This window comes from Condylostylus longicornis, unplaced genomic scaffold (assembly GCF_029603195.1).
Source record: "Condylostylus longicornis isolate FDR11 unplaced genomic scaffold, ASM2960319v2 ptg000084l, whole genome shotgun sequence".
Classification (NCBI taxonomy): domain Eukaryota; kingdom Metazoa; phylum Arthropoda; class Insecta; order Diptera; family Dolichopodidae; genus Condylostylus; species Condylostylus longicornis.
This window is the reverse complement of record NW_026578052.1, coordinates 6,832,776-6,848,155: the sequence shown is the minus strand read 5'-3', so window position 1 is coordinate 6,848,155 and position 15,380 is coordinate 6,832,776. Positions and strand designations below refer to the sequence as shown.

Below are 15,380 nucleotides of genomic sequence, written 5' to 3'. Positions count from 1 at the left end.
TGCTAAATGTAATTAAACATACTATTCTATTACGGTAATTAAAATGGAAATGCAATTCCATAATACCTCCTGAACATTACAATTTAAATTTTAATTCAATTCCAAAACCATTTATACTTCTAAATCATCACATTAAACAATTTTATTATTAAATATGAAAATTTTATTTGAAAACTAAAAAAGATATAATGGAAAATAATTGGTTTTTTTTTTTGGAAAACGATGAAAACAAAGCAATTCGATTTACCGATGTATTTTATAATTTAATTTAAATATTCATATACACACACATATACGAGTACAATAAGAGAAAAGAAATGAAACAAAATTTCGAGAAAACGGAAATCTTTTTTTTTTTTTATTTTGCATTTTATTCACGCCCAACATTTATGTATGCACCCAATTAAGATATTATCGAAATGTAAACTTGGTTATGAATAAGGTAAACATCATGTGCAAATCATATTTGTTTGTTTCTCTATAATAAACGAAACCCAATTTGAACAACGGTGTTTTTAGTCTACTCAAGTATGTTATTATCTTGTATTATATGCACTTAAATGGTAATTGATAATCTTATATTGGATTATTTTAAATTAGTATTAGGATTTTGTGATACACTTTTGAAAATTGAAATGAAAATAATTTTACGTTAACGGTTTAAATAAGGTTTTCATTTCATATTTGTTGCAATATTTTTAATTATTCCCACCCAAATTTTCCTATCCAAGAAAATTTTCACGAAATCCAACTGAAAACGACATCAATTCGGTTTTTTAAAAAAACTAAGGTGGATACAACATTTTTTTACTTTGGTATTTTGGCAGGCCATCATCAATTTGACGATCATGTCATCAATTTTCATTTCTAAACGACAGCAAATAAAGCATCTTTTGTCAGCTGAGGTGCTGGTACTTTAAGGTTGTCATCGATATTTTAAAAACCTGCTTTCCATTAAAATAGTACTTCAAAATCTACATCAAAATAAATCATTTTTAAGAATTATTTTTTGTAAATGCAGTAACAAATGAACAAAAAATCAAAAAATGGCAATCACTTGCGTTAGCAACAAAAACTGGAATTCATGAAGCTAACTTCAAAATGTATTGAAATTCATTTAAATTTGACCCTTGTAGATTTGTACAACGGGGGCAACAGTGCAACGCGACCACGTATAAGGATCTATTTTGCGCCCCCTTCCAAGTGCGGGGCATGCCCTGCAACACAATCTCGAGACGCACCCTCCTGGTTAACTCAAGCAACTTGTGAGGACCGCACTTGCAAATGACGTTTTGGAAAAGTGCTTTCAATTTACAAGGTGACCTCATTAATCACTTCTAAAATTTATATTAAAATTACACTTACTCATTATTCGAGAAAATACATGTGAAATGTAGGAGGTATTTGATTAATTTTACTTATGTTTATTGCAATTTATGTCCTTTTTGTTGTAGAAAATGGCGTCATTTATTTGCACTTGAGAAGCTCATTTATTCAATAGTGAAAAACAGAAATCACTTTTCCTCTCATTTTATTTTTATACAAAATTTTATTTCCCTTGAACATGAAAATTTGTTATTCACATATTTTATTGCAATCAAAACTTAACACAATCACATATTCACCATTATTTCAATAAAATGAAAATTTTTGAAAAATTGTGAATATAAGAGACAACAACTAAGTAATTTATCAGCTCAAGTTTTGTGCTCACAAAAAGGATTTGTAATTGAACTTGACACTAAGTATTAATGGGATGTTGCAAATAAATTTCCTTTTTTGTTAAATCAACTCTACAACCACATTTTTACACACATAATATGCAAAACAAACAGCCATATAACAGATACCTACCTACCTACAACTCAAATGGACAAATTTTACTTTTTATATTTTGTCTTTGTGTGTACACTATGCAGGTACATTAATAAATTTATTAAGATTTTAAATGTTTGACTGCGACCTTTATGTTTTATTTGCATACTCGTATATGCAATTTATTTATACGGTTAACCATTTACGGATAATAAAAAAATTCACGATAGTTATTCCTGAAGAAAGATAGAGAAAATTTTTTTTTCTCATATATGAATAAATTTGTACATTTCGCGACTCAAGATTACTTAGAAGTAGGGAAGGAACGGAAAATAGACAAAAAAATATTAAAATATGAAAAATTCACCATAGCATACTGACATGAATTTTCCCACAAATTTTACCGTTATTTAGGAAAATGAAAGAAAATGCAATAAGAAATAAGAAAAAACCAAAAAAAAATTGTTTGGTTTTTTTTGTTTTGAATAATTGATGCGCGTTCCAAAAATTTTTATAATCAATTTTCATTCTTGAAAACGCTACTGTAAAGATGGCCATAATTTTTTATTTTATTTCTTTTATTGTAATTTTTGTTGTTATTTTTTCATTTTTATTGAATTTTCTTTATGAAAATCGCGAAATTCATTAAATTTTCGCTAACAACAATATTATTTGCAATATCAAACGCATTTTTCATTGAATATAAGAATTTTAATGCCCATTCAGTTTTTAAAAATCTGCGCTTATTTTATTAACATTCCATTTTGAAAACAAAAAAATAAAACAAAAATAAATAAATAAATTGATGTCACATTACTGCGTTTGACATTTTAATGGTATTCACACAAATACATTGATATGAATACAATGTTCAAACTCAAACGAGACTCCGGTAAGTGTTCAACTTGTTTGACAGTCAAAATTTCCATTTTTTTTCTTAACCTTATAATCAAATCGTATACGATGTTCATTATTACTTTCAATGTTGTCTATGTGTGTGTATGAAGAAAATGAAATTTTTTTAACAATTTGATAATTGAAGATCATTATTTTCTTAAAAAGTTCAAATTAAAAAAAAAAGAAAATGGCGATTTGAAAAATTTTAAAATGAAAAGGAAACGAACGACAGAATACTGAACGAAAAACTTTTAATTTGAAATTAACATTTTCCATCATTTCAATGTATGCGAAGTTTACAATACTCTTTATGAAACAAAAAATTTCAATTGAAAATAGGGAGAACGCCATGTTTGTAGTTGAGAAAAAATAACAGTATCAAAATAATAAATTGTTGTCGGCTAGTTTTTGACAAAGGTTCATAGTAATCTTTTGTAATTCCAGTTATATTTTACAATTTTTTCGATTTCACTAGTAATTTAAATGAAATTGTATTTTTAATATTGCGCCCATTTCTAAAAATATGTCAGAATTTAAGTGAACATATTGCATAAAATTAAATATAACGGTAGGCATAAAGAAACAAAAAGATGTCTTTGCCTTTATGCGAAGGTGTTGCTTTCATCACGCTCAAGGTGAGCAAAATCGAGTTCCTTCTTATGTAGGTTTTGCGAAATTATCACACCACATATATCCTTTGCGACTGCTCAAAACTGGCCGTCCGGCGTCGCAATTGTTTCGGGCAAGCTTTCCTAAGTATTTGGGAACTGCTATCCAATTCTCTTGGGGACATCTCCAGTTTTGTACTTGGATCAGGGATATTGTTAGGTGGTAGAAGACTATAATTAGTTGTGAGTTGCTGCGGTGTCCTCCTACCTCCATTTGAGTTGCTTGAATCCTACAATAGTACAATCAACACCCTATAAGTAAGGCCTGTAGATGAGCATTTAAATTTGAAGAAAAACATGTAATATAAAATTTATATGTGAATTTAGTAAAATTATTGTCAAGTAAATGAACAATTTAAGTTCAAGTATACCTACCTATACGTTGTTGAATTGTACGTGGAGAAAGAAATTTGAATGAACCAAGAATTTGTTCTTCTTATTCAGGTTCAACTGTATTGTTTGTCTATTAATGTACGAAGCATCGTATACACAAAAATTTAATATTAAAATTCAAAAAATAACGAAAAAATTGTTTCCTAACGAAATAAAAGCTTTAATTTTGAATTTCTTTCTTAGACACAAACCATTATAATCGGAATAAAATTTCGAAATTAAAAGCGGTAGCTTGAGTATTTCAAATAAAAGTTATTCATGAACAAATATTTTTAAATGTAAATTTTTTTGAATAATTTTAGTTATAATTGGGAATTCAAAAGGAACGGTTCATATAACAGTACTTGCATACAAAGAGTTACATGCATGATATAAATGTGAGCGCGGGCCATTTGTATTTACATAATAAGAAAAATTTTTGAATACTTGGATATGAAATTTTTGTATTGGTTGTATTGAGTATAGCTTAGAACATTTTGCCGCTCGGTACTGGGAGTTGTTTCTCGCAAACGGAGATTAATACAACTGAAGTATTAGCTAAAGAGGCAGCTGGTTTAAGAATAATATCAAATACAAAAGCGGCAATCCATAATCCATAAGCGGCAAATATCATCATTAATTTTAAAATAGGGCGATTATATGAGGAATTTACATGTACTTACTTCCCCTTAATTAACTAATCAATATCGCCAAAAAGAAATGAAATTCTTGAATTCGAAAATTTTATTTTCATTGCTTTAAATTTTTCCACGTAAATTTTTATATTTTGTACATTTGAAAAATTTTTAACATGAATCATTTTTATGTCTCTGATCAGAAATTTTGTTTAAAGAACGATGGTCTGCCTCATATATGTAGATTTTTTTTAATTAAAATATTTAAAATGATTGCATTCAGTACACGTCAATATCTCATTTTCTCTTCAGTACAATTTTATTCAATTTGCTTTCTCTTATGAATTGTAATAATAACCCATTTTAAATAAATGCCATAAAGGTATTTTTTTATATTTTTTATAATTTTATATACATTTTTTTCTATTTGCATGTGATCACTTATATTTTAAATATTTTGTATATAATATGCAAATATCTTTAATTTACATATTTTTTTGCTGAAAAAAAAATATGTAACAAAATTAGGCAAAAAAGTTTTATATTATCAATCACGTTTCCACGTAGAGCAAAAAAAGTATTCGCTTTAAAGAAAAAATTAAAAACTGTGTACGCTTGCAAAATACACCACCGCGCATTGGCTCTTTAATAAATATCTGTGGATGACTGTCCGACATCAGATTGTCTGATGAAATATATTGCATCTTGGTTTCCATCATAGAAGAATGGAGGCACTTACATTTATATGAATGCTTTGAGGACGTTTTTGGAAGGGTGTTTTATAAAAACAACTGACCTTGGCTATTTGCTTACGGTTTCAGGTTCAGGTTCATTACGGTTTGATGGTGGCGGCGTGACATTATTTGTAAATAGCGGGGCGGCGCTTGATCATTTGTTTTCGCTTCGTCAAATCGCATTGATCGCATTTAGTAAGACGATACAAAACCGTTTTACGTGTGCTATGTAGGTGTATGCTGTGTTCTGGGTCATTCTAGTGTAGGCAATATTCAGCGCTTTTATTTTTATTTTCTCAATAATCCCGGTATTCTATTCGCTTCTACATCTCTATTTCCAATACATCTTCACATCCCCTTAATAGCAGAAAACCGCCTTAAATTAAGATCTTTATTAAAACACAATTCTTCTTACTACTACGCATATTATAATCAAAAATTTATTTTTTGTTTTAAAAATTTTTTAATGTAATTACAACTAAAATAATTATTTTCACTTTCAATTCGTCACCTAGAGCGAATGAGTAACATCTTGCGGGTAACACAGTATGAAGCTTTTAAACTACAATTTTGCAAAGATTACTTAATTCGATGGCGTTTTCACACATCACTTTTATGTATCTACCTACCAATTTTTCGCTTTTTGTTGTTTGTTGAAACAGATTATCTATAATTTCTTCCTCAGTGTATATCCGAAAAATAAAAATGTTTATTGAAAAATTTAATTTTAATGATCATGTAACTGATGAAAGCAAATAAATTAATTTTAAATTTTCTTTAATAATAAGAAAATTTGAGTAAATTAAAATTCAATTTTGCAAAATAAAAAATTTTTGTACCTGTAAAATGGTAATTATACATTAAATAATTGTATACATATTACGAATGTGTTATACCTGTGGTGGATTAACTTAAAAATTTATGAACTCAATTTTGAAGATAATCCAAAAATATTTTGGGAAAATTTTTGAAAAAGCGTTTTTTGTATAAATAATAAACTAAAAAGTGACAGAGTAGCCATTCGGAATGTTTGACTAAGTCAGCTAAGTGGTATACTACTATAGTATACTATTGTAAAGAAATTAACGGTAGGTATAAACCGTACATGAAAGAATTGGGTATGGTACACTAAAGTTTATAGTACAGATCCGGGTACTGAAATTTATTGAGTACAAATGCGACATTGTTTTTAATGAGTTAAATAGACTCTATTGTTTTCATACGCGTATAAATGAGTATAGGAAATCTTTAACTGTTTACTTGTAAAAATGTATGATTTAATATGAATGCACTTTAAAATTAGATTTAAACCAAATATTTTGTAGGTTTGTGTCCGAATTCGCCTAATATAAGAAAAACCCTTGTACTATGGCGCTTTAAAGGCTCTGTATTCAAATTCGGTACCGTTTATGAAAGCAGTAATTCCGCAGAAAAATTTTGAGTTCCGCCTATGTAATTGCAAAAAAAATATCCAAATATTCACTTCAACTTTCATTTTCAATATCTTAATTTTATGCTATTAAAAATGATAATGCGAAATAATCGGTAATTACAGACATGTAAAATTTTTCACCTTAATGTTAAAATTAAAGCTGTCGTGTGCTCTGTTATTTTTCTCAATTTGATTTTGTAAGGAGGCATTTAGAGAAATGTTTGTTTTTTTTTTTTTTGAGATAATCGAAGAATGAAAGCAAATTATTGTGTTATAAAAGTAAACTATGTCTTATACTGTGTGTGTTATTCAAATTCAGACAACAACAAAACCCATTTATTCTTTTCTCTTCTCTTGTGTTATTATGATACCTTCTTTCTCAATTTTTAATCTGACATATTTTTTGACTCTTATTATAGTTTTAAATTAAATGGAAAATAATAATGTTATGTTTTTTGTTTTTTAATATCTTAATAATTTTCAAAACAAATATTTTGAGGTGAGGTATTAAATAATTAAATTATAGGTATATACAAATGCACGCATACGTGTTAGTGTCTAATTTATAAATTTGTCAAGTTGTTTTACGATAATTGCTCGTATTTGATACTTTTTTGACATTATTTTGAATAAATTATGTTAAATATTTTGATTTTAGCATAATTTTGATGAAATTGAAATTGAAAAGTTTAAGTATAATATTTTGGTGTCTATAACTAAAAAATAATTCTAATTTAATTGGTAAATATTATAGAATTAGAAAATTTAAAGCAATTTTCTGTTTTGTCTTCTTTTTGCCCTAAATAAAATTTTAATGTTGGTATATAAGAAATTTGATTAAAAGTCAGATATGAATTTTTTACGCTAGCATTTTAAATTTTAGTCTGCGCATATTGCAAGTATTTGTTAAAGGAACCAAATTTTGAAATTGAATGTAATACGATAGCATTTATTAAATTAGATATATTGTCGGGGAAAATATTTAAATAAGCAATTAAACTAATTTCAATTTTATTTAAAGAGACAGATTCTAAAATTTTATATTGTCAGAACTAAGTACATTTATTTAGTTTTGGTTACATTTTCACTTAGTATATGGTTATTGCGGCGGAAAATTTACTTTCATTTGTTTTGGTTTTGTAAAATTTGACTGAATTAAATTTCAATTTATATGATTTTTATGGATAACAATTGCAAAATTACGAGTTCTTAAAATTCTAATTAGAATTCTAAAACAAATTCTCTGTAGATATTCAAAATACCAGAAATTTATACAAGAATAAATATTAAAAATTTTATTAAATTAAAAATTAAAAAATTAAATTCAAGCCTATCTTAAATCTAGCGAATTACAAATATTTACAAAATAATTTAATTCAATTTTAGAAAACTAATTAATATTGTTAAAATAAATATTACCTTAATTTTAAGAACTATGTTACATACTGTTATACAAATTATTAAATTTCTACTAAATTATACAAACATTTGAAATTAAACCTTCTGTACTACAATAAAGACTAAAATTTAATTATTTTGGTTTTTTGCTACTACATTTTTGTATAAGTAATATGTTAAGTCTGATTGTGGCTATTATTCTTTTAAATCTTTTCCATATCTTCTACTATTAATATAATTTAATTGATCATCTCTATGAATTTTGACTAGTTGTTGTTGCTGCTGCTGTTGTTGTTGTTGAAATTCTTGTTCTGTTGGATTTACAATATATTGTTTTTGAACATTTGAATAACCAATATATGGTTCATTTTCCCAACCAGCTCTACCAGAATTTATATTTTGATAATGTGATTTTGTATCTGATGCTTCATTATGAATATGAACATGAATCTCTTTTCCTTGCCCTAATGTTGTCGCCCATGGTGATGATATTCCACTGTTATATAAATTACCAAATGTATTAAAATGTCCATGTTGTGATAGTGGTGAATGTGGTGGCTGCCAAACTGGTTGTGTTACATAATGATGATGATCATGTCCAGATGATGTTTTTAATGCTATTAATTTTGCTAAAATAGCACCAGCATTTAAAACTAAAAGTGCTTTTAATAATAATATTGTTTTTAACGCCAAAAATACTAATACAGCAATTAAAGTTGAAATTACACCAAATTTAAACATAATTGGAATTAGAGCATTTTTCATACGTCTTATATGGCCAAATGTACGTGATTCTAAAATGAAAAAAAAAAAATATGTCTGAATTAGTAAATGAGTTTATTATGATTATTTTATAATTTCAAGAAATTTTTAAAAGTTAATGTAATCTAATATGTTTTTTTGTTAGAAATGAAAGTGAAACTAATTCCACTCTTAATTTTCTTACAAATTCGATATAATAACTCAGTTATTTGACTCAACTCAATGATACAAAATTCAAATTAATGAGAAATTTCTTTTAGGCTAAATTCAAGATCATACAAAAAACTTAAATTACTATTATTTTATAACTCATTAGAAAATAGTAAAAAATTAAGATAATTTTGAACTGCGATTATATTTTTTTTTGAAAAATGAAAAATGTGGCAAATGAAGAGTAAATTTAAATTAATATTTACATATAATTTTCAAATCAATTTCAATAATGGGAGTTATACGTCATAACAAATTTCTCTGGAATATTTTAAGCTTTTTTTTTGTCCCAAATTATATTTAAAATTTAATCATTTTTTCAAACAAATTTTTTTATTTTGTTATTCCCAAAAGATTTTTAAAGGAACACCCATGAATTTATTTTTGTGTTACACTAATAATTCACCTCAGAGACATTTTGTACCTATAAATTACCTATAAGATAAATATTGCAGTAAAAAAATTTAATATTAGCCTATATTAATGCATGCCATTATGAAAATGGAAAGTTATGGGACTGTTCGTTATTGATAATTTGAGTATGATGAGTGATTTTTTTCTAGACGTTTTTTTCAAATATATAATTTGATAGTTTTAAACAGCACTCTTTTGACGTGGTATTTGACAAATGCTCTACAAAAAAATGAGCTGGTTTATGAGAGATTAGAATGCATTTACTCTTACTTCTTGGTGTTGTTCTCATTGTTTATATTTGCTTTAAACTGTCATTTAATGGGATTTTATGTTTATGGCACGATCCCGTTTGTTTCTCATATATAAAAATGTGAAGCCATCTACCGAAATAAATGTGTAATACTTCTGCTCTAAACAACTCTTTTGTATGGACTGATATATTTAGGGGTAATATTTATCTAGATCATAGAATATGGAGTGTTACATATCATAGTTACTGGTGGTACAGCCGCGCTTCTAAAAATTCAAAACACACTGTTTGTACACATGCATAACCTTCAAAAAAATGTAAAATTTTCGAGAATGAAATTAATCGATAAATTTACATTAAAATTCAATAAAAATTTTTTGATTAAAATATTTTACATTTATTTCTTAATAACAAAATGAAATTTAAGAAAAGCCTCATTAAGGTAAAATAAAATCAAAGGCATATAAGATAAATATTTACCTATAAAGTGTAGACATGCATAAATAAATTTAAGTGAAAATATTTTTTCTTATGAAGATAATTATATAATTTATGGAGCATTTCATTTTATTTTTTTTATATTTTCTGAATTTCTTTTATATCTCAAAAAACAAGATCAAGTAATTTAATCGCATGACTACAAAATGATGACTTTTACTTATGTATATGACTATTTCATTATTACTATTCTCCAATTTCAATACATTATAAGGGCTCTCCCTTTTCATCTACTCTTCACTGTCAACATATATGACTGGTTAACATAAAAATTTTAATTACCTCTCTTAATAAAAATCTAATTGAAATTGAAAGTATTGCAGAAATCAGAGAAATGGTACCTTTTTGAACACTACCGCAATAAACCACAACATTTCATAATATAATGTGAAAAACGCTCCCATACATTATTTATTTCTCATATGTCATGAGTATTGTTTGCTGTCATAAATGGATTGGTAAAATAAATTAAATTCATTTAAAGTATTTTCAGCTTATATTTATGAAGGTACTCATAAACACAAAATATAGAATGATTGGGCCCTATAATAATTACAACAAACACTTCTTAAGTGTTAACGGTTTTATGATGAGTACTCCTTTTTTTATTATATACGGTAATAACCTTTGACAAATCATTTTAAAACAAAATTTTGTTAGCTGACCCTTTAACAATTACTTTAATAGCAACCTTTAACAGAAGTAAAATTAAGTTTTAAAAATTTCTTGAGAGAAATTAAAATAAAAAATTTTAACCTCATACTATTAACGAGTATTGAACAAGTTTGAAAATTAAATTTTATTACATCTTTGCTTTGAACTCTTCCCTCTTGTCCAAACAACTATAAATAATAAAATTTTATTTCTTAGGCAAATAAAATATAAGGGCCCATATAAGTGGGCTTTTATAGCAATTTCTATTGTTATTATGGTTTAAGTGTGATTTGAATTGAAAAGGTTATCTTCCATAAAACACTCTATGAAGGTTTTAACATTATTTTAAAGTATTTTATACCAAAACTTATTTAATGGTACCTTCATAAACCAATAAAAATTATCTAATGTGAAATAATTTTATTTTTCAAATACATAAATCATTCAGATTCATTTTATTTGTATTAATGTGTTCAATCTACAGAACGGAATCTAGAATTTAAACTAGATCTGAAATTTGAAATTTAAATGTTACCACACATACCTATTATAAATACGAAAAATTTATTAATATTTCTAATTTTGTGGGTTCAAATTCATACCTGAATCATATAATGGTGAAGTTAACCAATTCCATACTCTTACAATCCACATTGAAAATGAATTTTTCGGTGATTCAACAATTTGAGTTAATCGACCATCATTCCTTTCCAATTTTACCAGAGAATATGAATTTTTTGTTTTATTTGTTATGGTCTTTGATGAATTTTGTGCTACTGTGAAATTTACTGTGAGAAGTGCAACCACCGTAAATGTGATCAATAAGACGAAATATTTTGCTACCATTATTCTACTTCAATTTTGTTCAATATATAGAAGAACCTGCAAAAAGAAAAACAAAAATAAAGAATTTAATGAGTAAGAATATTAAAGAATATAAAAAAAAATCTGATGTGGCCGGCCCATGACCGAAATTGCACACAATTATTGATGTTTAAATTGAGTATTAAGTGTAGGTATGGCGTTTGCCGCCACATACGAAAATGTGAAATGTATTCTATCAACTTAATTGAAATTTGGAAATTACGAAACAACTGGTAAAGTGTAAAACAGGCCCCTAATTCCTCTAAAATCTTTTATTCCAGGTAACCAATCCGCCAAAAAAATTCCTCATGCTTGTTCTCTTACTAAACAAAATCGATATATAGGAATGTAAGCAATTTAGTTTGTAACTGTGTTTAATATAATCGAAAATTAAATAGACTCTTAGTAAAATTCATCCTACTGCGAAAGTAAATGAAATTGTCATATCCATCGACTTTCGAATTCGATACAAATGCATAAATATGAAATACTCGTACAGTAGTTTACAGACCCAAAAACCTCGAATTCTTGCTAATAATTTCTTCGAATTTCTTTAACATGCAAAACTTGCAAAAGTGCATTTCTATTGAAAACTTGAGATGCAAAATTCGATATAATAATAATACCTCCCTTCTTGTCGGTAAACATATTGTATATAAAAAACAAAAATAATTAAAAATATTATTTTTTGTAGGTTAAAGACCTCTGAAATTTTTCAATTTGGGAAAGTGACCATTCAAAAATTGATTCGTTACATCTTAAAAACTGATTCAAAGCTCACATGCTTTAAAAACAAACTATGGAAGTGAATTTGGTTGAGTAAACACATATTAAATAGCTACGTAGTTAAACAATGGCTACGGTTAAGCAGGTTTTTTACACAAATTTAATTCAAAAATTAGCCACAATTTAAATTAGTTTTAAATTTTTTGTTTATTTTAAATAGAAATTATTTTTTTTATAGATTATTTTAAATTTATCGTTTGAATGTTCAATATGTTTGGCTTAAAATAACTATTAAACATGCTTTGTTTTAAATATTGCTGTTGTTGCGGTTGTTTGAAAGGTAGTAAGGGTGTTAATAAAGTAATAAAAGCAATTATTCCTGACTAAAGCTTTCGGTTGGCCTATTGCGTATTAATTTTGCAAGCACTAGGTGACTGTCTGTCAAAAATGTTAAAAGTTGAGAAAAAATCTGCAAATGAGAGAAGGTTAGAGCAATATGGCTTGACAATTACTCCCTTTGAGTAAAAAACAAAGTTCTGTTTGAGTAAAAAACACCGTTTACTTCTTTATATTTAAAAACAATAGCCGCTAGACGCTACCATGTACAATAAATTCATCACTTTAATTGAAATATCAATAGAAATCCGTGATTGACAACCAAAATATTATATTTTAATTCAATAAGTCTTATTTAATAAAGCTTTAATAAGTTACGCACAGCTTCTTCTTTCAAATAATTAAATAAACTACCGAAAAATCAATAATAATAATTAATAATTGAATATTATGGCATCGTGAATAATTATTTGAAAAAAATTGATTATTTTTTTCCCCAATATGCTGAATTTATCAATCTATTTCAAATAATTTTTTAAATTATTATTACATTAAAAATTGACAGTTCAACAAAAAATCTCTAAACTAATTAGCGAATTAAAGTAATTTATTTTATTAATGTGAACGAATTCAATATCTGTTATTTTAAATTTAACATTTTCATAAGTAAATGCGTTGTATGTGAACTCCACAAAGATTTCTATTATTCAACCGTGCGAAAATATAATAACAACACAATGAAGTGTTGTTGTATAACGATGGGATGCTCGATAATTATTCAAATCTTTACTCATTTTCTTTTTAACAAATTTTTCGTTCATTTTCGATAATGTGAAATGGGGCAATCTTTAAAGAGATATGTGCGTATAAATCGAAAAAATATTGCGAGGCGCATCAAGAGCTCAATTAATATTGTTGATAAATTAATCATTATTCTCCCTCGTCAGTACTTTACTCCTGGTATAATATCTTAGTGGTACTCGTATGTTATCCACTATTCCTAGTGGATAACATACTAAGTAGAGTTGCGTTAGATAATTTCGTAAATATTTCCATATTTTTTGAGCTTTTCATTGTCTTTGAAAACTGCAAGGAATGACAGGTAGTGTTGTGACATAATTCATATAAGTGTAATAAATAATGTCATTTTACAGAGAGAGTATCAAAATGTCATATTGTGAAAATTTAAATGCACTGCTCTCAGAAATGAAAGTGGTTACACCGCGCTCAGAACAACATCAAGTCTTCCAATGCAAAAGCCAACAATTGGTTGAAGCAAAATATGGATTAACCTTAAATATATTTGTTAAAATCGCGCCAAATATTTTTGGTTACAAAATACCTTTTAATACATTTTTTTTCAAACTCCTCTTTCATGTACTTTTAATAATATTTTAATAATTGTTAATAAATCTAACATGTTTCAGGTTGAAATCTATCATAGATAATCTATTTAATAATTTTTATTGTAAATATTATAAGAAATTCATAAGAAAAGGTACAATATAAGTAGCTATAAAAAATTAATTATAAAGGTTGAATATTGAAGATCAGCGAAATGTCGAATTGTTGTTTTGTTTATTTGTATGTGATTGTAAATGAACACCGATCGTTTTGATCGTTTTGAATAGAAGCGATAGTCAAAGATGAAAACAAATAAATTGCAAAAACGTGTTAATTTTGTAGTAAATGAAGCGGACGAAGAAATTTTTACCATTGTTATTACACATTTTTTGAGTACGTAAATTAATTAAAAAAAATATTATTGTTGGTTTTTCTTGAGCAGAGCTATGGGTATTTTTTAACTGAGTGATTAATTATGGCAACGATAATTATCGTTTCTTTCAATTCTGTCTCTATAATTTATGAATTCATAATTCTTTTTGAATAATGATAACTTTTGTTATTGCAAAGAAATTAGTGTAATCAATTATGTAAATGTAGGTAACAATAATTTTATATCCCAGAGACACAAAAGTTGCTAATACATTAATCAGAAATGAGTTTATATTAGTGGTTATATAAAAATAGAGATGACTATTTCAAATTTATATTTTTCAATAGACTATTTCAAATTTATTTGTGATTTATTGGTGTAAGACAATGATCCCATTTAATCGAGAAATCTTTTCTGGTAAACGATTCTGTTAATTATTTTAAGATTTTAAAGTGCGGAAATGTGGATTTCAAGCATATTCTCTTGATTCTTACAGATTATTCGAAAAAAAATTTAGTAAATTCTCTCTAAATGATTAGTTTTTATTTTATTTCTAGTGGGGACCCAACTTTGTCAACAAATGCTACCATTCACCTTAATTCTTAGATTCATTTCACCTTATTGACTTGTCATAATACAATTGCGTCTAAGTGACAATGTCTTCTTATAAAGTGATACACATTACACACGATTTTCAATCTGGAATTTGTCGCCAACTATTGCTCAAATTTGAAAACATCAAGATTTCCGAATATTGTAGCATACTTCAAAACAAGCATTTCTAAATTATATGGACTTTCAATGTCAACGAGTCCTCAGCAATCTATTATGGATCTCAGCTAGAAGAGTAATGTTTCCACTATTTAGTGCACTATTAGGTAGGGAATTTTACTCAAGAAAAACAAATAGTAAGCAACAACAGAGTATCATTTTGCTTTTAGTTTTATTCGGGCACAGAAACATCATAACCACAGGTAAATTGTATTTATCTGCGGCTA

General features: G+C 26.7%; 1 protein-coding gene across 1 annotated transcript in view; it reads right to left on the bottom strand.

Annotated features, from left to right (window-relative positions):
- Window positions 1-4,386, bottom strand: part of LOC129613611 (uncharacterized) — a 46,140-nt gene extending 41,754 nt beyond the window's left edge. Inside the window, exon 1 of the mRNA XM_055527741.1 lies at window positions 4,254-4,386. Coding sequence (XP_055383716.1) covers window positions 4,254-4,386 — 133 coding nt within the window. The remainder of the gene's footprint in view (window positions 1-4,253) is intronic.
- Between the last annotated feature and the right edge of the window lie 10,994 nt (window positions 4,387-15,380).